Source organism: Bufo bufo, chromosome 11 (genome assembly GCF_905171765.1).
Source record: "Bufo bufo chromosome 11, aBufBuf1.1, whole genome shotgun sequence".
NCBI lineage: Eukaryota > Metazoa > Chordata > Amphibia > Anura > Bufonidae > Bufo > Bufo bufo.
This window is the reverse complement of record NC_053399.1, coordinates 97905867-97933670: the sequence shown is the minus strand read 5'-3', so window position 1 is coordinate 97933670 and position 27804 is coordinate 97905867. Positions and strand designations below refer to the sequence as shown.

The window sequence follows — 27804 nt, the reverse complement described above, 5'->3', positions numbered from 1 at the left end:
TCTATTATGTGGGCGCTGTATGGTGGCTGTAGTATTACAAGGCAGCAGGTGGGAGTACTATGTGGACACTGTAAGAAATGCTGCATGGTAATTGCCATATGTGAACAGAGTCTTCTTAGGGAAGGAAGTAGACGCCTCCAGTTTCTATTTTACAAGACAGGCAGTAAGATGACCGCACGCAATGTGACAGCACCATGTCCGTCCTGGCTCGGTGTGTAATACTAGGTAAGTACACAGATAAAGGTCGGTAATGTAATCTCAGAGACCGAGTGATCATGGACGGACTTACTAGGAAATGCTCTTATTTCTTCTCGTTTCAGCACTCACTATGCAAGGACTGGGTGAGTACAACACAAATATTAATACTGCCCTAAATGTAGACACCATAATCCTGACGAGACAGGTAGAAGCTGCACCAAACATGCCGCAGGGGCTCATGCCACATTTGGCACATCTTGATGGATCTTCAAAGACATACCGATAGGGACCTTAGATTGTGAGCCCCATTGGGGACAGTTAGATGCTAATGTCTGTAAAGCGCTGCAGAATATAGTAGTAATAAAAATAAAAATAAATAGATGTTAGACACTTTTTGGCTCATGCCAACCCTTGACTTGTATACTTTATGCCAATGCTTTGCACCAAAAAGTGCTGCACACCGCTGGTAACTCTGGTGCATTTCTAATGAGGTGCAAAAAGTTTCTAAAAACATCTGCACGCGGAGTGGGTAGAAGAGATGGAGAGAGAGTAAAGGGGAGAGAGAGGGACATAGAAAAAAGAGACGGGGAAGTAGAGAGAATAGGAGAGCGCAAAGGAAGAGGAGAGGGAGAATGGAGAGATATGAGAATAGGGGAGTGGGGGAGACAGAGGGAGAAAGGAAGGAAGAGAAAGAGAAAAAGAGTGAATAAGAGAATAGAGAAAGAAACAAGACAAGGAGGAAGGTGAAGGGGTAGGGGGGGATAGAGATTAAGAGAGAAGGGTGAGAGAGGGGGATAAGAAAGAGAGAGCAGGAGAAAATAATAGACAGAGGCCAATACAGAAAATAGAGGGAGAGAAAGAAAGAATGAGATAAGGAAGGAGATAGAAGAGAGAGGGGGTAGAGAGAAAAAGAGAGGTGGTGGAGAGAAAGACCTCTTGCACACAACCGTATGGCTTTTTCAGTATTTTGCGGTCTGCAAAAAACGGATCCGCAAGAAATACGGATGGCGTCTGTCTGCATTCCGCTCAGCTGGCCCCTGATAGAACAGTCCTATCCTTGTCCGTTAGGACATGTTCTATCTTTGAACGGAACGGAAATACAGAAACGGAAGGAGAGAGAGATAGAGAGGGAGGAAGACAGAATTGTAGAGGCAGAGAAGGTAAGAGAGAGCAAGTGAATGAGGAGGAGGAGGGGGAGAAGGACAGAAAGGGAGAGGAGGAAGGTGAACAGAGTGGGGGGGATATAGAGAGGGAGAGGAGGAAGGTGAACAGAGTGGGGGGGGATATAGAGAGGGAGAGAGAGAGGGAGAGGAGGAAGGTGAACAGAGTGGGGGGATATAGAGAGGGAGAGGAGGAAGGTGAACAGAGTGGGGGGGGGATATAGAGAGGGAGAGAGAGAGGGAGAGGAGGAAGGTGAACAGAGTGGGGGGATATAGAGAGAGAGGGAGAGGAGGAAGGTGAACAGAGTGGGGGGGATATAGAGAGGGAGAGGAGGAAGGTGAACAGAGTGGGGGGGATATAGAGAGGGAGAGGAGGAAGGTGAACAGAGTGGGGGGGATATAGAGAGGGAGAGGAGGAAGGTGAACAGAGTGGGGGGATATAGAGAGGGAGAGGAGGAAGGTGAACAGAGTGGGGGGGATATAGAGAGGGAGAGGAGGAAGGTGAACAGAGTGGGGGGGATATAGAGAGGGAGAGGAGGAAGGTGAACAGAGTGGGGGGGATATAGAGAGGGAGAGAGAGAGGGAGAGGAGGAAGGTGAACAGAGTGGGGGGGATATAGAGAGGAAGAGAGAGGGAGAGGAGGAAGGTGAACAGAGTGGGGGGGATATAGAGAGGAAGAGAGAGGGAGAGGAGGAAGGTGAACAGAGTGGGGGGGATATAGAGAGGAAGAGAGAGGGAGAGGAGGAAGGTGAACAGAGTGGGGGGATATAGAGAGGGAGAGAGAGAGGGAGAGGAGGAAGGTGAACAGAGTGGGGGGGATATAGAGAGGGAGAGAGAGGGAGAGGAGGAAGGTGAACAGAGTGGGGGGATATAGAGAGAGAGAGAGAGAGGGAGAGGAGGAAGGTGAACAGAGTGGGGGGATATAGAGAGGGAGAGAGAGGGAGAGGAGGAAGGTGAACAGAGTGGGGGGATATAGAGAGAGAGAGAGAGAGAGAGGGAGAGGAGGAAGGTGAACAGAGTGGGGGGATATAGAGAGAGAGAGAGGGAGAGGGAGAGGAGGAAGGTGAACAGAGTGGGGGGGATATAGAGAGGGAGAGGAGGAAGGTGAACAGAGTGGGGGGGATATAGAGAGGGAGAGGAGGAAGGTGAACAGAGTGGGGGGATATAGAGAGGGAGAGGAGGAAGGTGAACAGAGTGGGGGGGATATAGAGAGGGAGAGGAGGAAGGTGAACAGAGTGGGGGGGATATAGAGAGGGAGAGGAGGAAGGTGAACAGAGTGGGGGGGATATAGAGAGGAAGAGAGAGAAGGAGAGGAGGAAGGTGAACAGAGTGGGGGGGATATAGAGAGGAATAGAGAGAAGGAGAGGAGGAAGGTGAACAGACTGGGGGGGATATAGAGAGAGAGAGAGGGAGAGGAGGAAGGTGAACAGAGTGGGGGGATAAAGAGAGGGAGAGAGGAGGAAGGTGAACAGAGTGGGGGGGATATAGAGAGGGAGAGGAGGAAGGTGAACAGAGTGGGGGGGGTATAGAGAGAGAGGGAGAGGAGGAAGGTGAACAGAGTGGGGGGGATATAGAGAGGGAGAGGAGGAAGGTGAACAGAGTGGGGGGGATATAGAGAGAGAGGGAGAGGAGGAAGGTGAACAGAGTGGGGGGGATATAGAGAGAGAGGGAGAGGAGGAAGGTGAACAGAGTGGGGGGGGGGTATAGAGAGGGAGAGAGAGAGAGGGAGAGGAGGAAGGTGAACAGAGTGGGGGGGATATAGAGAGGGAGAGGAGGAAGGTGAACAGAGCGGGGGGGATACAGAGAGGGAGAGGAGGAAGGTGAACAGAGCGGGGGGATATAGAGAGGGAGAGAGAGAGGGAGAGGAGGAAGGTGAACAGAGTGGGGGGGATATAGAGAGGGAGAGGAGGAAGGTGAACAGAGTGGGGGGGATATAGAGAGAGAGGGAGAGGAGGAAGGTGAACAGAGTGGGGGGGATATAGAGAGGGAGAGGAGGAAGGTGAACAGAGTGGGGGGGATATAGAGAGGGAGAGGAGGAAGGTGAACAGAGTGGGGGGGATATAGAGAGGGAGAGGAGGAAGGTGAACAGAGTGGAGGGGGATATAGAGAGGGAGAGGAGGAAGGTGAACAGAGTGGGGGGGATATAGAGAGAGAGGGAGAGGAGGAAGGTGAACAGAGTGGGGGGATATAGAGAGGGAGAGAGAGAGGGAGAGGGAGAGGAGGAAGGTGAACAGAGTGGGGGGGATATAGAGAGGGAGAGGAGGAAGGTGAACAGAGTGGGGGGGATATAGAGAGAGAGGGAGAGGAGGAAGGTGAACAGAGTGGGGGGGGGGGGTATAGAGAGGGAGAGAGAGAGAGGGAGAGGAGGAAGGTGAACAGAGTGGGGGGGATATAGAGAGGGAGAGGAGGAAGGTGAACAGAGCGGGGGGGATACAGAGAGGGAGAGGAGGAAGGTGAACAGAGTGGGGGGATATAGAGAGGGAGAGAGAGAGAGAGGGAGAGGAGGAAGGTGAACAGAGTGGGGGGGATATAGAGAGGGAAAGAGAGAGGGAGAGGAGGAAGGTGAACAGAGTGGGGGGGGATATAGAGAGGGAGAGAAGAAAGAGAGAAATAAAGGGGAAGGTAGAGAAAAGAGTGGCAGAGAGAAAGAAAGAGAGAGGAGAGAGGGAGAAAAAGCACAGGTAGAGAGCGGAAAGAGAAAAGATGGGTGAGGGCGATGGAGGAAGAGATATGGGAGAGAAGATACGGGGTAGAAGAAGGAGAGGGGAATAATAGTTGTGGGAAAGAAAATGGAAGAGACAAATGGAAAGGTGGATACAGAGGCAAAAGGAGAGAAACAGAAGGAAACAGGATGCAAGAGAAAGGGAAGGAAGGGAGAGATATGGGAAATTAATGAAGGAGCAAACGAGGAGACAGTAAGAAAGAAATAAGACTGAAATGGAGAAAGTTAGGAGAAGGAGAGCACTAGTAATGGTAATTCCCGGGATCACTTGACCCGGGTAGATTTTCATGTTCTGGAAGTAACCAATAGATCTACCTACAAGCAGGAACCCTGACAATATGGAATAGGTGATACACTAAATTAAAAAGATGTAGGATGAATACAGTTGATTTGCTAGAACTGGAAACCCCCTTTTAAGTAAATCCAGAACCCCCTATAATTACTACTTCTGCTTGTAGGTGTCACAGTCAGACCGGTGGTCACCTTCACACCCAACTGGAGTCAAGTCTTATACCATGATGGAGTGACCCTAACATGTGATATGGGATCTGCTCTCGTGGAGAACCAGAAATATTACTGGTATAAAGATGGCAAACTGATGCCAGATATAAGAGGGAAGAGCTTTGAGATTAAACATGTCGGAAACAAAAGTGAAGGTCATTACCAGTGTCGGATAAACAATAGTGACTTCAGTCTTCCTGTCACGCTGGATGCTATGGAAGGTCGGCTGTCTGCTCATCCATGTATTCTCCATGTATTGTATTTAGAGGTGATTCCTTATCTTGTATTCACTGTTATTATTGCAGGTCATCTCATCCTGCAGGGACCTCCAGTTACCTATGAAGGAGACCCCCTGACTTTGAGATGTCACCATGTATATGGATATCTAGGAACAAACACAACATTTTACAAGGAAAATAAAACTATAAAGTTCTCAGTCAATGACTCAGAGTTACATATAGATACAGTAGATGAGGCCTCAACTGGGACATACAGATGTACTAAACTGCTTCAACATCCTAACGATCATAACTATCAATGTATCTCTGCCAAGATCCACATCTTAGTGTTGGGTAAGTCAATCATTAAGAACCTCAATAGGTTACTCTTTACCCAGAAGTGTATCAGCTGTAATTTTGCTTCCCCTGCTTACCATCACACAGTAATTTAGTTCAAGGATGAATTTTGTGCCAAAACTTTGCTGTTTTTAGCTTTTGTGCAGCACACCCTGTGGTCTGGAGTGGTATTACAAATCAAAATGATTAATGGTTTTGATGCAGAACAGTTATCAGGATGTCCTAAAGTCAACGGATCACAAAATGTCCCAAACCATTACAGGTCGTTCTTCTTCCAAGACTGCAGTCCATCACATTATCATTATTTGGGTTACAGTCGGGATTGTAGTAGTCTTTCTCCTCCTATCCCTCATCTTCTGGAAATGTAGAAATAAAAAGACTTCACTGTCTACGAGTCAAGAACAACATGCAACCAGGACACCAATGGAAGGTAACTAAACGGAGACATATCTAGGGTCAAAAACTTTGGAAAAGAGAGGATGCTTATATCTAATGCAGAGTGTAGTCAACCAAGACTGGAGTAATGTGGACAGTGCTACAGTACCCCAAAGCCATCAGTGGAGACAAAAACTGGAAGCTGACCTGGGTGGCATTGTTACAGGGTGTTTTAGAAGGAAGACATTAGAAGTAGTAAAGGTGCCCATACTCATAAGGGCATAGTTGCCCAATTGTCATGGCTGTATGTGAGCAACAATAGAAATACACAGTACAGAGCAACTGACTGGACCCAGAACTAGGGAGGATAAAGGGTGACCCCTGTCCGACCCTCAACGCTCTCCCTATTCTGCTAAAGCACATGCCCGGATCCCAATGGCGGAACGAGGCATGCCCACGTGCCTAAGACTAATGACCACTGTAACCCCTACAATAGTGGAAGGGGCACGGCCACCAGTGCCCTACTCAGTATATGGAGGGAACCGTGGCCACCTCAGATCCAGTCAGAAAACAAACAGGAACACAACAATGTCTGCAGACTTAGCTGAAGGTGTTGCAGCCACAGAGAAGACGGAACCAAGGACAGGCTGGCAATATCCGGAGTGCTAGCTGCAGCAGAACACAGGTCCAGTGAACTGATAGCTACAAGTGAAGAACCTAAAGCAAGAGCTACAACTGAAGTGAGAACTATAATCCACATCCTATCATAGGAGGAGGGGTGATATAAAGAGAGGGAAATCAAACACATGAAGAACAGCTGTGGTGAAAGAAACCAAAAGTAAACAGAGTAGTGAGAACTCCTCCCAGCTCTAGTAGTGACATCATCACAGGGGTGGAGAAACAGAGCTGTGAGAACGTCCCAAAGCTCTGGTAGTGACACCAATCCCACCAATTTCAACTAGACTGATCGATTATCTTATCAGTATGTGGGTGTGTGCCATCTCTCCCCGACAGATGATGTTAAAGGCATGTTGAATTTCAACACCCAATCCTTTTGTTCCCAATGCAGATACATTGTTCTCAGAGGAGTATAACTGCTTGTTCAGGTTCTGCAGAGAAGTCTTAAGAGAGTTACCGTACCTTCACTGATATCCCCTTCTTCGTCAAGTAGAAGATTTGAGAGGGATGCATCAGGAGAGCTTGGAAAGCCCATGCAGTTGGGAGCCATGATGGCACAGCAAGGGTTATTGGAATGGCAGGTGATCAGACAAAGGAGCTCCAGGCAGGGGTGGATTGGCCATAGACCCTACAGGGAAATTTTTTGGTGGGCTGATGTCTAGGAGGGCCACCCAAGCCCTCCTCATGGACGCCAGTCGGGTTCATAATTATCTGATTCTCTCTTTCACAGATGGCCAGCAGCCGCAGGTGCCCTCCTGAATTCAACTGTATCGACGTCCTCAGGACAGCGATACAGTTGAATACTGTGGTGCTGCAGTATTTTGTGTTGCTCTGTGGTATTTGGTTCAGGTAGAGAGGTATATTGCCACGCAATACTGTATTGCTGGCCCCGCCAACTTCTGTTGTCCCTACCAACTTATGTTGTCCCGCATTCTGTCAATTTGGACCTATCTGCAACATGGGGGAAGGGGCACTTTTACTTTTTTTTTCCAGGGCCACTTTTAGTTCCCAGTCTGCCCCTGGCTCAAGAGGATATCACTTTCTCATGTCTATCGACATTTCAGAATTTAGAAGATTTTATAGAAGTTTTGTAAAGAAGAGGACCGGCACTCGCGAATGGAATTTTCACTGCTGTGGTTTATTCAGTCACTCTTAAAGACATAGTGACGCGTTTCAGCACATAGAAAGTGCTTTCATCAGACCATGGTCTGATGAAAGCACTTTCTATGTGCTGAAACGCGTCACTATGTCTTTAAGAGTGACTGAATAAACCACAGCAGTGAAAATTCCATTCGCGAGTGCCGGTCCTCTTCTTTACATTGTTTGCTGGAACGCCGACCTCTTGACACGTGCACCGCAGCCATCACAAGGCAGTGCCGACCCTTATCTTCAAAATTTTATAGAAGTTTTGTCTTTTTGGATTTTGTAGCTGACACACACCCTGCTCTTGAAGACGATATCTGCTATACTTATCTCAGTATGGACCACTTGCAGATAGGTTGGTATTAGATCTTCAGAATTCAGACCAAAATCTTCAGTCCCATGATACTTATTCCAATGCCAACTCGGGTCGTATTTCTTTTGAATGAATATTTTTGTATGATTTTCATAAACAAGTTTTATACACAGATGCTATAAACTAGGTGGAAACACTCAAGGTTCTCTAGAAGCCCCCTAATCTTGGCACACACTATGGCTACTGGAGTGGTCACCGCTAGCCAGATAGAGAAGGAGCTTTTTAGTTAATGTCTGTTCCCACATGAAGGACACCTCAGGCAGGATACACCATTTTGAAAAACCACTACATATGATGCCATCACTGTTGGTAAATTTGGGAAATTCAGCCCTGAACCCAGGCATTACCAAACCCACATGTGTCCACACACTTGAGTGTGGTTTATATATACCCCAACCATTTGGGCAGCCGAATTTTCTGGGATTGTCGTAAAATGCAGTAAATATTTTGGCACCTATGCCATGGTTGCCTACCCCTGTCCTAGACCCTTTTTTTTTGCCCCATCCAAATCTGCCAGTAAAAATGTGAGTAACATGCAATGTGGAGGATTCTGGGGGTTGGTGATTTTGGAACAAATTAAAGACATGACTTTGTTTGTAGGGATGGAGATATGAGTTTAGCCTTGATGGTTTCACAGTAGATCAGATGAAAATGGGGTAAGGGTTGTCCCAATATGATGACCCCTAACTATATTCCGAAAGGAATTCCCCCATTGAAGGGCATTGAAAAGATCATATTATTTGGGCCCCTAGATGTAAGGGTTACAGCGGCCACCTTTCTGCCCCATCCTTGGCATGACAAGCACAGGGCATATTTTCCCAGATTGGTATTGCCATCGTGGCCCAATGGGTCCTTACGTCAGGAGGACTGGACATAAATGTGTAAGAACGTCAGTGGCCTTATCACCACCACAGAGCCTTGTGGGTTACTGTCACAACATCGTGTAGTTCTCTATAAAGCCTAACCCTCCGTGTAGTGTAGTGCAAAGAAGTAGGAAACCATATATTAAAAAAATATATACGGTATATATTCTAAAAGTATTTTATTTTCATCTCACAGGTTGATATGTCTACCACATACGCAGAGGTGAAGCATAGACACCACTGAATGAACATACCAATCACATTGGACCTGAATGTAGAAACCCACCATTTTTTATTGGACATCACAACCCTCTCCGACATTGATGAGGAACACGAGTCTTATTAAATATGGGTTCACAGCCTTCAAGTCATTTTTAAAACAGCCACTGAACCCCAAAACCCAACTGGACCAAAGGGAAGCACTAGAAGATGCTTACAGCCCCCACAAAGTTACCTAGAGCTCAGTCCTTATTTTCTCTTTAATCCACAAATATCAAATGAAATGCATCAAATAAATCCTATTTTCATTTAAAATATTTGGAATTCTTAAAAAAATGAGTCATTGGTCTCAGGTCAAGACATTTGGGCCACAGCACAACTGTGGAGGGTTACATTTACTGTAGAGTTATAGAGATCTCTTTTGGCCATAATAAAAACATTAGGAATATATTACAGGTGTGAAGGGGGCGTCCACTGAGCCCTAAGACAGGTATACCAGCTAACTTTAGGCCATAGTAAAGACTTAGTAGGACAATATAGGAGCACAGTCAAGGCATGAAGAGACACATATGGTTTGCAAATGAGCTCCCCTCAGAAGAGAACTGTCTCTGTCTTGTCACCTACAGTCACTCTATTTCCCAGCAAACATTGCTTGCTAGGCTTTCTTCACAACCAGTACACGAGAGCTACATTTAAGGCATTTTGCTCATTCAACCAGTAATCTGCTCTGTACTGAGAAATGGCAGAGTTTACTGGGTATCTTTGGTTTGGCTGAAATCCCTAGTTATGTCTGAAGGCTTGTTCAAGGGTTGCCATCTATAGGTGACACTAGAGGGACAATTTTCTTCCTTTCTGGAAAAGATTTGCATAGTTTTACTCAAGAGGCATTGCCTGTTAGACCTCACCAGAGGAGCTGGATCTCCACGAGGAGAACCAGCAGACCACAAGAGCTACATATAGGTGACAGGAATGGCATGATGAGCTACATTTCGGACACCATACAGACATTGAAATAGTTTGCATGACATAGAGGCACACATAGGGATCACAATGGAAACATTAAGAACCAGGTTTGGTCCATAGTAAAGTCTTGGAGTACACCTGTGGACATGTGTCATTATCCATCCTTGGTTTCTTGCTGTTTCACTGGTGGGAATTGGAAGTTCTGGAAACAAAACCCAAAAATGAGAATGCGAAACGGCAAATACAGTCATTTTCTAAGAAAGGTTCCAAGTAATCAGCTGTAAACTACAGGGAAGTCCCGAAGCAAGTGTTCAATTTCTCTGCAGCACCTCCAGAGGAGAAATGAAGTATTACATGGTTCACTTTGAAATGAATGGGCTGTCTGTGTAATGTATGTATGCATTTACTCTTCCAGAGAAAGAGAGAAGCTCTTGGTAGCAATTCTCTGGACTGATCTATAGATCTGAGGAGGACGCCCCACTATACCCTGATTTTATAATGGAAGGTTCAACACAACCTTAAGTTGCACTTTAAGTAAACGGTAGACATCCCAATAGAAATACTGACCTCTCCAAAATCTCCATGTTGTCAACGAGAAGAACCTTATCTTCAATGGTTTTCAGTGAGACTGGAGGTAAATAATAGATATTACTTTGTGTACACTACACATAGCTATTTCAGACCATACCCAACCCATTCATTTTATTATACTCTTAAAGGTGCCCATACACCTTCAACACTCAATTGGCTGACAGCTATTCCTGGGAATGCCTGTGTTCTAAAAGAGGAGAGTGGAGCAAGTCGCTTCCAGATACCTATGGTGATGGCTTATTTCCCAAAGAATCCATGGTTATTTAGGCGATATCCAACTTGCCCCATCATTATCTTCTCCCACCTGCTGCTGGTGGTCAGCTAGTTTCTCCAAAAGTGGTGGGTTTGGACAGCATACATCTGATCAGCTGTATGGACAGCATTAGACCTTAACCATATTGTTCCTAATCCATCACAATTTCCTAATCGCTTTTATAGGTGCCGCTGTGAGTGATCCATATAGTACTTATACTATAGTACAGTGAGATCTCTTTGAGATGGCCCCCTATAATTGCAGTGAAAAATATTCTTCTAAGGAGATGGTCCTAGTAAGGAACAGACCAATATACAATAGAAGATCTGTTCTGGAGGGTTTGTGGTCTTTTTACAGAGGTGACCGTTCGGATTGGCTGTATATTTTTCATGATCCAATTTTATATTGAAAAAATTGCATAAAACATTGTTTTTCCTACTTACATGTGGTCTTCTGGGGTTTTCCTTGGAGAAAGTTAGGTATAACCAACTTGTTCTGATACTTGTACACCAGAATACCAATTAAGAGGATAGATGCCACCACCATGACTATAAGCAGTGGCTTTAGGTATGAGCTGTCTTTACCTATGAAAGAAGTCAAGAGTTAAATGGGTTTGTGTCCTTTACAGATATGTCCCCTTAACATTCTACTTGGCTCAAGATATCTCGAGAAAAGAAGTATCAGATGACAAGCAATTGCTGAGCATTGGGACTGAGTAATGTAAAAGTTATTGTTCGTCTTGGGATGTCTCGAGCCAAGAGAAAAGCTAAGGAAAGGCACATCTGTACTAGATCGGTATAATCATTTTAGCACAAAATCATCACTAGAAAAAGACTTACTTGAGATTTTCAAGGTTAGAGTACCACTTTCTGATACCAGTGTTCTTCCAGAGGAGATATCCTTTGCAACTCTACATTGGTATGATCCTTCATGGAGCAGTTGCGCAGACTTTATATGTAGCACCTTTCCTCCTTCTCTGAACTCGTACGTAGAGGTGTCTTGTTTCAATTCTTGCTTGTTGTGTATCCAGAAGAAATGAGTACCATTGCCTTGAGTCAAAGAGCAAGTTAAAGAGAAGCTTTCTTGAGGCATCAAATTAAGGACTTTGCTGTCGGTTCTGAGGATGGCATCACCGATCGGTTCTGTAGGGAAATATTACAGAGAAGGTTACAAATAAACTGCCATGTCTTTCTTCTACTGTCTACCTTGGTGACTCTTACCTATAACAGTGACCTCCAGCTTATTGGTATCACTAGAGGAGAAGTGGTTGCTGACTATACATTGATACGATCCAGAGTGAACCTCCAGAATGGATTCGATGAAGAGCACTCTGCCATCTTGTCGGACTTGATATATTGCACAGTTCTTGTCTATCTTCTTGAAATTGTGCAGCCATGTAAATGAAAGCGAGGTACCTTCACGCACAGAACACGTGAACGTTACATTACTTCCAGTCATCATCTTGAGATCTTGTCGGTCGGCACTGATTTTTGCACCTACTACTCGTTCTGTACGAAAATAAATGTATGATAAGCCCCATCTCCACAACAAAGCTCATCCCCTTGGCTGTCCACCAGCTAAAAGCATAAGAAATACACATATCGTATTCATCCCAAAGGGAGATGCCAGGGGGTAGTTGGCCATCCCTTAGACAACATGTTGTTGACAGGAGACACCAACTAATATCTAATGTATCTGAGCTGCAATCCCACACACCACCCATGACCAGGAGTGGCGGTCTTTCTAGAGGAAAAGGAGACACTCTTCTAAGTTCATATTTCTTTAAATGAGTTTATCCCTTAAGAAACAGTTATCATCTACCTGAATGCTAGGTAATAAATGTATGATCTTTGGGGTCCTAACGCTAGGACCTCAGCCCCTATTCTGGAGACATTTAATGGATTGTTGGTTACACATGTGCCAGTATCTAATTAAGTTCCGTATGCCACTGATTAGATGAGGGACAACCCCTTTAACTCCTGAAAATTAGACTTTCTTTATAGAAAATGGTACAACCATGCAGTCTAGTTAAAATGTGGACACTGACGTGGACAGAAGAGGAACAACACCCACAGACGAGGCTTTACAGTTACCTTCCACCAGGATATGAATGGTGTTGCTATATTTGATAATGTTTCTGCTGGAATCAGCCACTTCACAAATATAATCTCCAGAGTTTTGCTCCTGAGCCGATAGAATTCGGGAAGTTCGGACTCTCCCAGTAGCTTTACCATTCTTGAAAATGGTAGGCCTCAGATCTGCTGTCATTCTGTCCGCATGAACTGTATAATCGCACTGTAGAGTCATTTGTTTCCCGAGCTCAATATTGGTGGGGTTGACCATGAAAACAGGAGTGGAAAATAGCTCTAAAATCAAGAATAGAGCATAAAATTATATAATTAAAAAATATATATTTTTTTTTAAAAGTAAATCCTCCCACTATACACTAATGCACAGCTCCAAATCCTCTTCTTCCTTTATTGCAACCACCAGGGGGAGCTAAAAACCTAATGAATTGATTTATTTATATTTATCTACGGAGCCCCCCCTGGTGGTGGTGATAATTTGTAAGCTTTATCTTAAAAATGGTCCAGTAGGGTACAATACTCATACTAAGGGTGGGTTCACATTATGTTTTATGCCTCCGTTTGACGTATACGTTATAAAAAAAAAAGGATACAAAAATGCAGCACACCACGTTCTTGTATGCTGCACAGTCAGGTTTAAAAAAGCAACTCTATGGTGAACAGAAGCCGCTGTACGGTATCAGTCTGAGGAATCCGTTTAACGTATACATTTTACGGATGGGAAAAACGTAATGTGAACCCAACCTAAGTGAACAAAATATATCACAAAAAAATAAGGAGCTCCATTTTGATTTTTACTATGAAACCCAAGGTTTAATCTGACCTTTTAGGTAGTAGGGCAGTGTCCTAGGGCCCAGGGCTAGATGGGGTTCACGGCTCCTCAATTAGTTGCAACCCATGCTAACTCTACGATGACAATGGTGGTTTGTAACAAGTGCATTGGGGGCAGACCTGGGCAAATGGAGACGGGGCCCCACGACAGATGAGCCCCCCCTTCACACTGAAGCTTCTAAGGTGCTCAAGATTCTAGTTAAACCCCAAATCCTACTTGTAGGGAGCAGCACTATTATATGTCCTTGCGCCATAATCTACAAGGGCATTTAACTTCAGTGAACACTAGAGTCTACTTCATATCTAGAAGGCCACCAAACGAGCCGATCTCACTCCTCGTTACCTTGCACGGTGACTTCAAGCTCTTGGCTGGTCCTCACTACATCGTTGAGGGAGCATTTAACGTTGCATGTATAATTCCCAGAATTCTTTGTCATCGCTGTTTTAATTTCATAGGTATGAAGTTTAGTGAAATCCTGTATTTTCTGCCCATCCTTGTAAAAAGCAAATTCCACTGTAGTGCTGCCACGGAGAGGATTCAAGGCCGAATTTAGAGCGACATCACAGGACAGGGTCATGGGCTCGCCTTCTATTATTGGAGCGTTTTTCACTTTTAGTACCAGATAGGTGAAGATTTCTTGGAAATAAAAAAAAAATTGCATGAAGCAGAAATTCGATAAGCTTCCACGGGACAGAGAAAAAAAGATGCATTTCTCAGCAAGGGACGACAAAGAGCACAGGGAAGAGCTCCTCCCAAGAGGAACTCGAGCCTCCATCATGAGTAGAAGACACATTTAGTAAGAAGGAAGGGAACCAATCAACACCTCTGTTATTAGTTGCGGGGCACGACCCAGGTCCATGCATGTAAATTGGGCTACTTTCACACTGGCGTTTTGGCTTTCCGTTTGTGACTTTCAATGGTGTTCAAGACGGATCCGTCATGGCTATAGAAGACATAATACAACCGGATCCGTTCATGCTGAATGCATAAAGTTGTATTATTGTAACGGAAGAGTCTTTGTAGATCCATGACGGATCCGCAAAAAACGCTGTGTGATAACTTTATGTTACTTTCTCTACACGTCTCTAGTCAATTAAAGGTCCAGTGATACAACCGAAAGATAGGAGTTCTTACCTGTGACAGAGACAAATATATCTGCCATATTAAAGATAGGGCCGAAAGCTTTTTTGTGGCATCCATATACTCCGGTCATAGTGTAGTGCGCTTTTCCCAGCTGCATAACAGACTCACTCTCCAGTAATTTGAGAAGTTTGTCATCCTTATAAAACTCACTGCGGCGTAAATCTAGACCTTGACGACTGTGACAGCTGAGGGCCAGGTTGTCACCTTCTAATATGGACGGAGGAGCTTGTACAATAAGATTACCTGAAAGACAAAAGGAGCTCACAAGATAGGACAACCTTTAGGCACCATCTTACAGCTTTTCTTCTAGTTGACTTTGGAAACAGTCAGCAGACTTGGATGGGCTCCTATAATGTGTTGGGTTGGGGGGACCACAAACATTTATAGCACCAATGCATGCACTGAGCAATTAGGGAATGCTTGGATTTCAGCTCTGAAGTTAACACAGGAAAAGATATGTAATAAAACATATTTGTAAAATTACTTTCATGTTTAAGTAAATTTATTTTGTGTATAATTTAGGATATTGCCTGGACATGTGCTTTAAAGGAGTTTTCCGTTAGTTAACTATTGATGGCCTATCCTATACTGTAGATCATCAATACGTCATCAGTGGAGGTTTGACTCCTGGCAGCTGAAGCCTCTTCATGCACAGCGCCATACATTGTATAGTGGCTGTGCTTGGTATTGCAGCTCAGCTTCTTTTACTTGAACTGAACTGCACGGTGACCAATAGATGTGACCTTTTGGATCTCTTCAAACAGCTGGTCGGGGAGGTGGTGGGAGTTGGATCCCCATCATTTTGATATGGATGACTTATCTTGAGGATAGGTCATCAATATGTAATTCCTGGAGAACCTCGTTAAGATGCTTGATTTACTTCATATTAATGTCTTGTTTCAATCCCTAAATGTTTTTATTCATCGCTCCCCATGACATCCAGTTATCATAAGCCACCACTAGGGGAAGCTTAGGCATCACTTCATAACTGTTGTACATGAATCTCTGAGCTTCAATACCAGGCACAGCCTATGGAGAAGAGGGGCGCTGTTTCAGTTAAAGAAGTAGACTTTTTTTGCAACCCCATACAACCCCGATAAGGTGTAGGAGGCACCGAGTTCCTTATGCATGTAAATGACTTACTGTTAGAGACATCCAGCCTGAGGGGTTCACTCATGTGAGTGTTAGTGGATCGGCACTGGTAATAACCGCTGTCGCTGACAAGTGCATCCTGAATGGTGAGGCTCGGTTGAGTTATATTCATTTGGTTACCATCCTTGTACCAGTAAAAGGCTTGTTTGTCTACGATTTTAGGATCCACTTTACACGTCAGGGTCATGTTTTCTGTCGTCAATATCTTTCCAAAATTGGGCTCAAAAGACACCACTGCCATACCTAGAGGAAAATAAAATTCTGACATAAGGGAACTGTTCAGAATGAGATATCGGGATAGTCCAATTTTGGTAGTCTCCTTGAATCAAGCGAATAAAATGTGACCAGTACCTTGGCTGGTGGTAGACATGAGGCAATCCTTGGCCAAGCAATCCTATAGCTGATGCTACAATGACCATGCGTATTCTGGCTCAGCCTAAGATTGGCCATACACAGTCAATCACTGGTGGCCAAACATTCCTCCGGCTGATACTGTTTCTCTCAACACCACCACATACATGCACACTTGACTTGACCCTGTGGCTTTAATGGGGATGAGGAGGTTGGACACTGCCAGACACCTCTGGTGGTGACTTATCTCCTGTGAAAATTAACCAACAGGCCTGATCCTTCTAAAATCATGCTTGATCGGCAGATGATGCCCATGAGAGTCAGCACCCCCATACGCATAAGAGAGATGGCCGATCCCATTGAAATTGGTGGTTTTGTCCACTTTTCTCTTATGTGTATGAGCAACTTCAAGGGCATGTTGTTTCTGTTGTGGGTTATGACCATGATGACAGCACTTTTCTCAGGGAGGGCCAAATGTATTGATTCGATTGATGTCTAATCTACCAAGCCGCACCTAGTTTTATGTTATAGGAAGAAGTGCGCCCTGTCTGGGAGTCCTAATATGTCTACAATTCCCACTAGCTAGAGTTAAATGAACCTAAATGAACCCCAATTTTATAAAATGTTTAAAAAAACTTTTGAGGGATACTTTTCTTCACCAAAAACATAACTGGCTCACCTTGTACATCGATGGGTACAGCCTTGCTTATTTTCTTGACCACATTGAAGGAAGATTTCACCTCACAGGCATAACTCCCAGAATCCTCCAGCTGGGCGGATGAAACTCTATATTTATTGGATTCACCGAATTCTTGCACAGTCTTTCCATTTTTATAAAAGGCAAATGCCAAGCGTGTTGACTGTCTGAGTGGACTGATGGTAGTGTGACAAGTTAAGGTCATGTCAGCTCCTTCCACTACCGGATGGAGATTTACTCGGATTTCTGGAGAGGTGAAAAGCTCTAAAACGGAATAATGCAAAATGGCTAACATATTATTCAACATTGTTAACTAAATGACTACATGTCTACTTAATACTCCTTTGACTTCATATGAAATTCCAGCCATGAGCATTAGGGGTACTAAGTAAACTTAATTTCATCTGAAGGTTAAGACTACATGTCTACTTAATACTCCTTTGACTTCATATGAAATTCCAGCCATGAGCATTAGAGGTTCTAAGTAAACTTAATTTCATCTGAAGGTTAAGACTACATATCTACTTAATACTCCTTTGACTTCAAATGAAATTCCAGCCATGAGCATTAGGGGTACTAAGTAAACTTAATTTCATCTGAAGGTTAAGACTACATGTCTACTTAATACTCCTTTGACTTCATATGAAATTCCAGCCATGAGCATTAGGGGTACTAAGTAAACTTAGTTTCATCTGAAGGTTAAGATGAAGGAGAAAACGTAAAATATTAGTCTCCAGCTCAAGGAAGTCTGTGAACCTAATAATCAGGAATCATGACTTGGATACGCACTTCTCACCATTAAATAGGTTCGTTGGCTTCACATGAAACTATCTAGTGTGTGAGATATGGAAATTGGGATGTGAGACCCGGAGGAGGAAGGGCCACTTAATTTAGTGGTTACAATAATATAATAAAGGATATAAAAAGAGATCCTAGATTTACCTGCTACTGAAATGTACTCCTCGGCAACATAGACTTTAGAAGCAGACCCCGTGTTTATAAATCTTGTACATTTATATTTTCCTGTAGCGTTTGTGTTAACGGTTCCAAGTTTTAAGTCTGATTGAAGACCCAAAAACTTTATCATATTGTCATCCTTGTAAAATGTAGTATTAAGAGCCGAGCCGCTGCGCCACATTTTACATTCCAGTGTCACGCTGTCCCCTTCGTGGATGGAGAGGGGTGCTTGCAGGATGAGCCACACTGGAATAAAGATGTCAAACTGTAGACACAATCTCACCAAAAATCATTTTTGAACAACAGAATATGACCTATTCTGAATCAAGGTTTCCAACAGCTATTGGGAGACTAGAACTCCCAACATTCTCTGACAGCAAAAGCCAGACCTTTAGAGATTGTGGAGCTGAGCTGCCAATCTTACCAAAGAAAATATCCAGATGAACAGGGTCACTCTTCTCACCAGATTCTCCCTGGCACTGGTAATGCCCAATATCCTTATTACTGTTAGCATTAACCATTATTTTCCTTTCAGTCTTTAACATCCTGACATTGTCTTTATACCAGGTAAATCGCTTGCTTCTCTGGTCATTGCAGGTCATGTGTACTAGGTCATATCTGAATACTTTGTTCCAATTTGGGTAAAATGACAGCAGTGGCTTGAAAGACTCTATGACACAGAGAAAAATGTATTCAAAAATATTACTTAAAATATTCATATAAACCATTTGTACATTTTACTCCGTGGGCATTGATATTACATACATTACAATCAATCTCTTCCCTTATATATTGAGGTTGAGGATATTGATTCTGCTTCTGTTATTGATCTCCACCTTCCCAGACCGGGCTATTCAGGAAACTGAAAACTCTGGAGACTTAAGTAAAAATTTCTATGTTTATTCACTGACTGCAGCTGGAGGCTGCTTCTCCTGATTCTTCAGATAAGTCTGTTTCCTTTATTTGTCTTTCTTGCTGGCTTGATTGTAGGTGACCCTGACTCCGTCCGTATTAATTGCAGGGAGCCGGTGGTCGTGTCCCCTCACTATTATAGGGTTTTCAGGTGTCACATAGTATAAGGTACGAGGGCATGCAATCGTCTACCATAAAGATCTTTGCATGGGCATAGTAGTCAGGGAGAGCTCTAGGGGTTTTATAGGGCTCACCCCTATGCTCCAAGCTAGTCGGATGTTTATTTCCAGCTTTCTGCAACACCATCCGTGACACCAAGCCAATTGTAGGTGTTTTCTTCCCCAGTTGTTTTTAATTTTTTTGACCCTAACCGTAGTTGTGGGAAGAGGAGTGCTATAGATTGTACCGCCTGGTTATTTCTCTGGGTATCATAGGAACCAGACCATTACAAGAATAAAGTGAGTAACAACTATACTCTTGCTGTTTTTAACACAACGGGTCATGTTCCCTACCTTGTATGAGGACCGGTTGCTGTTTACTTATCTTGTTCACACTGTTCATTAATGTTCTTACTTCACATGAATATTCTCCAGAATCCCCCAGTTGAACAGACTGAAGTATGTATTTATTAGAGGATCCAAATCCCTGAACATGCCAGCCATCTCTGTAGAAAGCAAATTGTAATTCCACATCTGCTCTAAAAGGATGGAGAGACGTCACACAAGTCAGAGTCATGTCCATACCCACTGATATTGGATTTGCGCTTATTTTTAACTCTGGAGGCGAAAACAATTCTGGAAGAGATCATGAAAATTAAAATATATAAGTAGAAGAAATGGTAAGTAGGACACACATTGATGATTCTAGAAGGACCTAAACAAACCTTGGTCACATCAACCTTTTGGTGAACAGCCAACTGTCATGTGTATTGGAGTGTGCCAACCTTCCTTGGACAGATATTGGAGGAAGGAAGAATCCGTCATGTTGATTTTAAGACCCTTTTACAAGGGCCAAGGATCTACTCATCAAGAGCAAGTGTTTAAAAGGACTCTCCTAGAAAATAATTCCACATTCATCAAAACTGAACATGTGGGCAATAAACATGTTCAGGCTATGTAAAGTGGTTCCAAATTATGTGATGGGACAACAAAGCTACAGGGTCATCAAGACCAAAAGGGGATGAAACATCTAAAACTTGGGGTACACTTTGTTGACTTTGTCTTTGTTGCCAAATGAGCATCTAGCAACAATGAAGATGTAATCTAGTCACGGGCACACATGTCCTTTGTCCTAATGGTATGGTCCATATCAGAGCTGAAAGATCTCCATTCTATGCACTACAATGAACTTTGCATGCAGAGGTGAAAGGATGTTACCTGTAACTTCAATTAACTCTTCATTATCAGAATCCTTTATTTCACTCTTTAAGATGGCCTTTTTTGTACACTTATATTTTCCATCAACACTTCTGTCCACTTTCCCAACAAATAAATACGTTTCGTAGTTCATAGATTTAACTACTTTATAGTTTTTGGTAAACGAGGCTACAGCATTGGTTGTATCCATATCAAGCCGACTGTCACATGTCAGGGTCAGGATATCGCCTTCAAAGACGTAGCGTGAGACTCTCAATATGGCGAGATCTGGTGGAGAGAGGTAAGATTAGACCCCAATGGACTCAAGCAATTGCATACAATGGCCATATATTACTTTAACTACTCTCCTCAAGGAGTTGTTCGTCTTTTGCTGTGAAATAATATATAAGTTGTGTCCTTTGAAAGTAACCCCAAAGAGGGCTAGAAGTCAGTTAAATGACACAAAGCAACAAATTGGAAAGTAGATGTGGAAGCCAAAAGTTCGAGATCAAGTTTGGTTCGAGGTCAGACATTTTGGATAGGTTGGCACACTTGTGCATTATAAGGAAGATGAAGTCTATAAGGTTGTTGGAAAAGAGATATGGCCGTAATTACAACATGCTGTATCTGCAAGAAGTCTCGCGCAAAGAAAGTGACAGAGGTGGTTGTTGGCATTAAAATTTGAAATGACCATTTCGGTGGTAAACATTGTGTTCATCTGATCTGATGAATATGTAAAGTGGCTGCATATGTGAAACAAGGTAATAACGAAGTGTGTCACTGATGATGGAGAAGGCAACACCATGTTAATAATAATGAGTAAAGTAGAATAATCCTTACATTTAAGTAATAATAATGAAGATGCAGCAGAACTGAATTTTACCATCACTACACCAATAAAGAAGGCTCTCCTACATTAGCTTATTTTCCATCCCAGACTGCCACGGATTGTGACATTTATCCCTTCACTACCCAAGACCACGTGGAATTGTAACATTCATCCCTTTGATACCCTAAACCACCAGGGATTCTGACATATATACCTTTACAACTGTTCACTATTAGGGATTGTGACAATCATTCCTTCATTACCTTGGACTACCAGGCATTTTGACATTTATCCCTTAGCTACAATAGACCACCAGTGATTGTGACATTCACCCCTTTACTACCATAGACCACCAGTGATTGTGACATTCATCCCTTTACTACCATAGACCACCAGTGATTGTGACATTCATCCCTTTACTACCATAGACCACCAGTGATGGTGACATTCATCCCTTTACTACCATAGACCACTAGTGATTGTGACATTCATCCCTTTACTACCATAGACCACTAGTGATTGTGACATTCATCCCTTTACTACCATAGACTACCAGTAATTGTGACATTCATCCCTTTACTACCATAGACCACCAGTGATTGTGACATTCATCCCTTTACTACCATAGACCACTAGTGATGGTGACATTCATCCCTTTACTACCATAGACCATTAGTGATTGTGACATTCATCCCTTTACTACCATAGACCACCAGTGATTGTGACATTCATCCCTTTACTACCATAGACCACTAGTGATTGTGACATTCATCCATTTACTACCATAGACCACTAGTGATTGTGACATTCATCCCTTTACTACCATAGACCACCAGTGATGGTGACATTCATCCCTTTACTACCATAGACCACCAGTGATGGTGACATTCATCCCTTTACTACCATAGACCACCAGTGATGGTGACATTCATCCCTTTACTACCATAGACCACTAGTGATTGTGACATTCATCCCTTTACTACCATAGACCACCAGTGATGGTGACATTCATCCCTTTACTACCATAGACCACTAGTGATTGTGACATTCATCCCTTTTCTACCATAGACCACCAGTGATTGTGACATTCACCCCTTTACTACCATAGACCACCAGTGATTGTGACATTCATCCCTTTACTACCATAGACCACCAGTGATGGTGACATTCATCCCTTTACTACCATAGACCACCAGTGATGGTGACATTCATCCCTTTACTACCATAGACCACTAGTAATTGTGACATTCATCCCTTTACTACCATAGACCACTAGTGATGTGACATTCATCCCTTTACTACCATAGACCACCAGTGATTGTGACATTCATCCCTTTACTACCATAGACCACCAGTGATTGTGACATTCATCCCTTTACTACCATAGACCACCAGTGATGGTGACATTCATCCATTTACTACCATAGACCACTAGTGATTGTGACATTCATCCCTTTACTACCATAGACCACTAGTGATTGTGACATTCATCCCTTTACTACCATAGACCACCAGTGACTGTGACATTCATCCCTTTACTACCATAGGCTACCAGTAATTGTGACATTCATCCATTTACTACCATAGACCACTAGTGATTGTGACATTCATCCCTTTACTACCATAGACCACCAGTGATTGTGACATTCATCCCTTTACTACCATAGACCACCAGTGATTGTGACATTCATCCCTTTACTACCATAGACCACCAGTGATTGTGACATTCATCTCTTTACTACCATAGACCACCAGTGATTGTGACATTCATCCCTTTACTACCATAGACCACCAGTGATTGTGACATTCATCCCTTTACTACCATAGACCACCAGTGATTGTGACATTCATCCCTTTACTACCATAGACCACCAGTGATTGTGACATTCATCCCTTTACTACCATAGACTACCAGTAATTGTGACATTCATCCCTTTACTACCATAGACCACCAGTGATTGTGACATTCATCCCTTTACTACCATAGACCACTAGTGATTGTGACATTCATCCATTTACTACCATAGACCACTAGTGATTGTGACATTCATCCCTTTACTACCATAGACCACCAGTGATGGTGACATTCATCCCTTTACTACCATAGACCACCAGTGATGGTGACATTCATCCCTTTACTACCATAGACCACCAGTGATGGTGACATTCATCCCTTTACTACCATAGACCACTAGTGATTGTGACATTCATCCCTTTACTACCATAGACCACCAGTGATGGTGACATTCATCCCTTTACTACCATAGACCACTAGTGATTGTGACATTCATCCCTTTTCTACCATAGACCACCAGTGATTGTGACATTCACCCCTTTACTACCATAGACCACCAGTGATTGTGACATTCATCCCTTTACTACCATAGACCACCAGTGATGGTGACATTCATCCCTTTACTACCATAGACCACCAGTGATGGTGACATTCATCCCTTTACTACCATAGACCACTAGTGATTGTGACATTCATCCCTTTACTACCATAGACCACTAGTGATGTGACATTCATCCCTTTACTACCATAGACCACCAGTGATTGTGACATTCATCCCTTTACTACCATAGACTACCAGTAATTGTGACATTCATCCCTTTACTACCATAGACCACCAGTGATGGTGACATTCATCCATTTACTACCATAGACCACTAGTGATTGTGACATTCATCCCTTTACTACCATAGACCACCAGTGATTGTGACATTCATCCCTTTACTACCATAGACCACCAGTGACTGTGACATTCATCCCTTTACTACCATAGGCTACCAGTAATTGTGACATTCATCCATTTACTACCATAGACCACTAGTGATTGTGACATTCATCCCTTTACTACCATAGACCACCAGTGATTGTGACATTCATCCCTTTACTACCATAGACCACCAGTGATTGTGACATTCATCCCTTTACTACCATAGACCACCAGTGATTGTGACATTCACCCCTTTACTACCATAGACCACCAGTGATTGTGACATTCATCCCTTTACTACCATAGACCACTAGTGATGGTGACATTCATCCCTTTACTACCATAGACCATTAGTGATTGTGACATTCATCCCTTTACTACCATAGACCACCAGTGATTGTGACATTCATCCCTTTACTACCATAGACTACCAGTGATTGTGACATTCATCCCTTTACTACCATAGACTACCAGTGATTGTGACATTCATCCCTTTTCTACCATAGACCACCAGTGATTGTGACATTCACCCCTTTACTACCATAGACCACCAGTGATTGTGACATTCATCCCTTTACTACCATAGACCACCAGTGATGGTGACATTCATCCCTTTACTACCATAGACCACCAGTGATGGTGACATTCATCCCTTTACTACCATAGACCACTAGTGATTGTGACATTCATCCCTTTACTACCATAGACCACTAGTGATGTGACATTCATCCCTTTACTACCATAGACCACCAGTGATTGTGACATTCATCCCTTTACTACCATAGACTACCAGTAATTGTGACATTCATCCCTTTACTACCATAGACCACCAGTGATGGTGACATTCATCCATTTACTACCATAGACCACTAGTGATTGTGACATTCATCCCTTTACTACCATAGACCACCAGTGATTGTGACATTCATCCCTTTACTACCATAGACCACCAGTGACTGTGACATTCATCCCTTTACTACCATAGGCTACCAGTAATTGTGACATTCATCCATTTACTACCATAGACCACTAGTGATTGTGACATTCATCCCTTTACTACCATAGACCACCAGTGATTGTGACATTCATCCCTTTACTACCATAGACCACCAGTGATTGTGACATTCATCCCTTTACTACCATAGACCACCAGTGATTGTGACATTCACCCCTTTACTACCATAGACCACCAGTGATTGTGACATTCATCCCTTTACTACCATAGACCACTAGTGATGGTGACATTCATCCCTTTACTACCATAGACCATTAGTGATTGTGACATTCATCCCTTTACTACCATAGACCACCAGTGATTGTGACATTCATCCCTTTACTACCATAGACTACCAGTGATTGTGACATTCATCCCTTTACTACCATAGACCACCAGTGATTGTGACATTCATCTCTTTACTACCATAGACCACCAGTGATTGTGACATTCATCCCTTTACTACCATAGACCACCAGTGATTGTGACATTCATCCCTTTACTACCATAGACCACCAGTGATTGTGACATTCATCCCTTTACTACCATAGACCACCAGTGATTGTGACATTCATCCCTTTACTACCATAGACCACCAGTGATTGTGACATTCATCCCTTTACTACCATAGACCACCAGTGATTCTGACATTCATCTCTTTACTACCATAGACCACCAGTGATTGTGACATTCATCCCTTTACTACCATAGACCACTAGTGATTGTGACATTCATCGTTTCTTCAGTCTCACGGATTTATGACTTTCATCCTTTCACTACCTTAGATCAGCCAAGATGTTGGCATCAACCTCTCCAGTACACTAGACCACCAGAGAAGCAGACATGAACTCTTCTGCTTCTCTAACCAAGTAAAGATTAACTCCCCGCCCTACCCTACAGTACCCTAGACCACCAGTGGTGATGACATTAAAGAGGTTATCTAAAATAAAATAAAAATCTGGGAATGTGTTAAATCTCAAATTCATCTCTATGCTCACATGATCCTCAGACAAATTATATTTCAGCAGCAATGACCAGTGACTGGCTGTGGCGCTCATATGCCACTGTTGCTGCCATGTTAACAAAGACCAGCAAGGAACCTCGAGAGTATCAATGATGAAGAAATGAGGACTTACCTGTTATAACATGTGGTCGAACAGATTCACTTATCATGCTGGTGCGGGTCTGGCATTTGTAGTTTGCCCGGTCATATAACTGAATGGAGGAGACGGTAAAGTTCTGAGTACTTATATCCATCTTATTATTATCTCTGTACCAAGTATACGTCTCATTCTTCTGTACATTAGATGGGTAAAGGCATGATAGAGTCAACGTCTCATTGTAGAACATGCTTCTCCAGTCAGGAGTAAAGGAGACAATTGGTCTGTCCACATCTGTGAGAGGACACAAGACACCGACATTATAATGGAGGTATAACATGATCAATATATCTATGTATCTAATAATAGATTTCAGAAAATTCACAGCTCACCTGGGTTTTCAGTGTCTAAAGCTGAAAAAAAAAACATAATAAATGGGAAAATGTTAAAGATTTTTTGTAAATAGAAATGAACTGAACTTATTAATGTACTTTAATTATAGCCTCAGCACCATTGCCCTAATTACGGCCCCATCTCGAGGTCCTGACCACAGAATTCCCATGTTCATTCCTACACAGCAGTGACCTTCCCCTTCCCTTCCTGTGTTTTGGCATGTGACAAAGAGGGCTGACTGTCAGGTTCATTAGTTAAACCAGCCCACTTCTCTGTCTCTATGTCTGCCATGACGGAAAACGGACAAGCCAATTTCGCCAAAACGTACATGAACCTCCCCACTACTCCCCTCTTCTCAGCAACCAATGACGGAATCAGTTTTTTAAAAAAACACATAGATACTCACCTAAAATAGGTAGAATAATCCCTGCATGAAAGACAGAAGATAACATTTCAATGAATTAATCAAAAGTCTTGCGTTTTATTATATTGTTCTATGATGTATTATGCTTTATTATACATTTACACTGGCGCTAACCTAGCAGATGGGTGGTGGATGGCAGGGAGTTATCTGCGGGTGCTGTGTGCCAACTGACCTTGTCGTCCAGAGTAGTTAGAAACAGGGCTAAAACAGCAAACTGGATCTCCGCTCACCTACATATTATGGAAGCTATCAGCTTTGCCAACACGGGCACCACATGACCAGCGGCAATTGCGTTGGCATTCATCAAGACATGCGTGCTTAGATAATTCTTTGAGTTAAATATACAAAGCATTTCAGATCTGTTGAAGGTCTACAACTGGGGAAGAGGTCTTCTGCTCACAATTGTGTCCTAAAGCTTTAGAAGACTGTGTGACATGTAACGAGGTTCTCAAACCTCAGAACCTACAGGTTCACCAAATCATGCGATAGGGTTGCCAATGAAAGATTTGAGAAGGAGTGGATAAATGAGATATCCAGTGAGGATCAACAAAAAACACCACCCAAGGCTGAGAGCATTATTTTTGGTCAATTCCTTGATTTCAATGGAGCACTCCAACCACCCACGATCATCTACCTATCAACCATCCGGTGGTTCTGGCACAACCTCTCTAATGAAGGTTCAAGAATCTACTCTAAAATAGGAAAATTTCAGGAGCAGAGAAAAATATAACACACATTTAGCTAAAATGTACAAAAATGAAATATGCAAACATTAACCAATGAACTAAAATAAAGTATAAAAAAATAAAATCGAACTAATAAAAAAACTAAATTACACAGATAACATAAAAAAGTAGTATATAATTTTTTTTTAATAATAAATAAAATATCTAAAAAATCTAAAATACACAAAAAAGGATAAACACATTATACAATTAACATTCTGAACTTATTACTATTACTTATTACTATATTACTCAATTCGAATACTAATATATATATATATAGACCACCATATATTTATACTCAAGTCCACAAAATTCAAAACAGACTTCACATAATGCCTATCACTTTCATCGGTGATACTACAATACCTATCAGACACAAGACTCCATAGAGGACACTATATAAGAGCTATATACTATAAAACATCTACAATGCAGAAGACACTTGTACTCACAGGCCAGTACACACAGACATAGGGCTGACATGGTGTCTGGGGTTATCTTTGGCAGAATGGATGT

General features: G+C 42.8%; 2 protein-coding genes across 5 annotated transcripts; one reads left to right on the top strand and one right to left on the bottom strand.

The window, feature by feature from the left end:
• The first annotated feature begins 97 nt into the window (after window positions 1-97).
• LOC120982450 (low affinity immunoglobulin gamma Fc region receptor II-c-like) lies at window positions 98-8906 on the top strand. Of its 2 annotated transcripts, XR_005774902.1 has the most exons (9): window positions 98-225; window positions 321-341; window positions 4539-4802; window positions 4887-5153; window positions 5419-5586; window positions 7203-7283; window positions 7604-7707; window positions 8224-8249; window positions 8785-8835. XR_005774902.1 is itself a non-coding variant. In XM_040412596.1 (8 exons), exons 1-8 carry the CDS (start codon window positions 195-197, stop codon window positions 8830-8832), a joined length of 894 nt encoding a protein of 297 aa, XP_040268530.1. In that variant the 5' UTR covers window positions 99-194; the 3' UTR covers window positions 8833-8906. The 2 variants fall into 2 exon arrangements, 1 of the variants encoding a protein (XP_040268530.1); XM_040412596.1 differs by lacking the exon at window positions 7203-7283 and having other exon boundaries at window positions 99-225; window positions 7639-7707; window positions 8785-8906.
• Window positions 8890-27804, bottom strand: LOC120982449 (Fc receptor-like protein 5). 3 transcript variants are annotated; one of them, XM_040412594.1, is made up of 18 exons: window positions 27741-27804; window positions 26543-26563; window positions 26136-26156; window positions 25780-26037; window positions 20122-20388; window positions 19258-19539; window positions 18258-18503; window positions 17819-18079; window positions 16859-17140; window positions 15820-16071; window positions 14668-14919; window positions 13876-14169; window positions 12708-12980; window positions 11835-12122; window positions 11450-11756; window positions 11058-11194; window positions 10338-10398; window positions 8890-9972 (listed from the first exon to the last, which is right to left on the bottom strand). In XM_040412594.1, exons 1-18 carry the CDS (start codon window positions 27769-27771, stop codon window positions 9951-9953), a joined length of 3555 nt encoding a protein of 1184 aa, XP_040268528.1. In that variant the 5' UTR covers window positions 27772-27804; the 3' UTR covers window positions 8890-9950. The 3 variants fall into 3 exon arrangements, with proteins under 3 accessions (XP_040268528.1, XP_040268527.1, XP_040268529.1); XM_040412593.1 differs by having other exon boundaries at window positions 11058-11198; window positions 11454-11756; XM_040412595.1 differs by having other exon boundaries at window positions 11058-11198; window positions 11454-11756; window positions 14827-14919.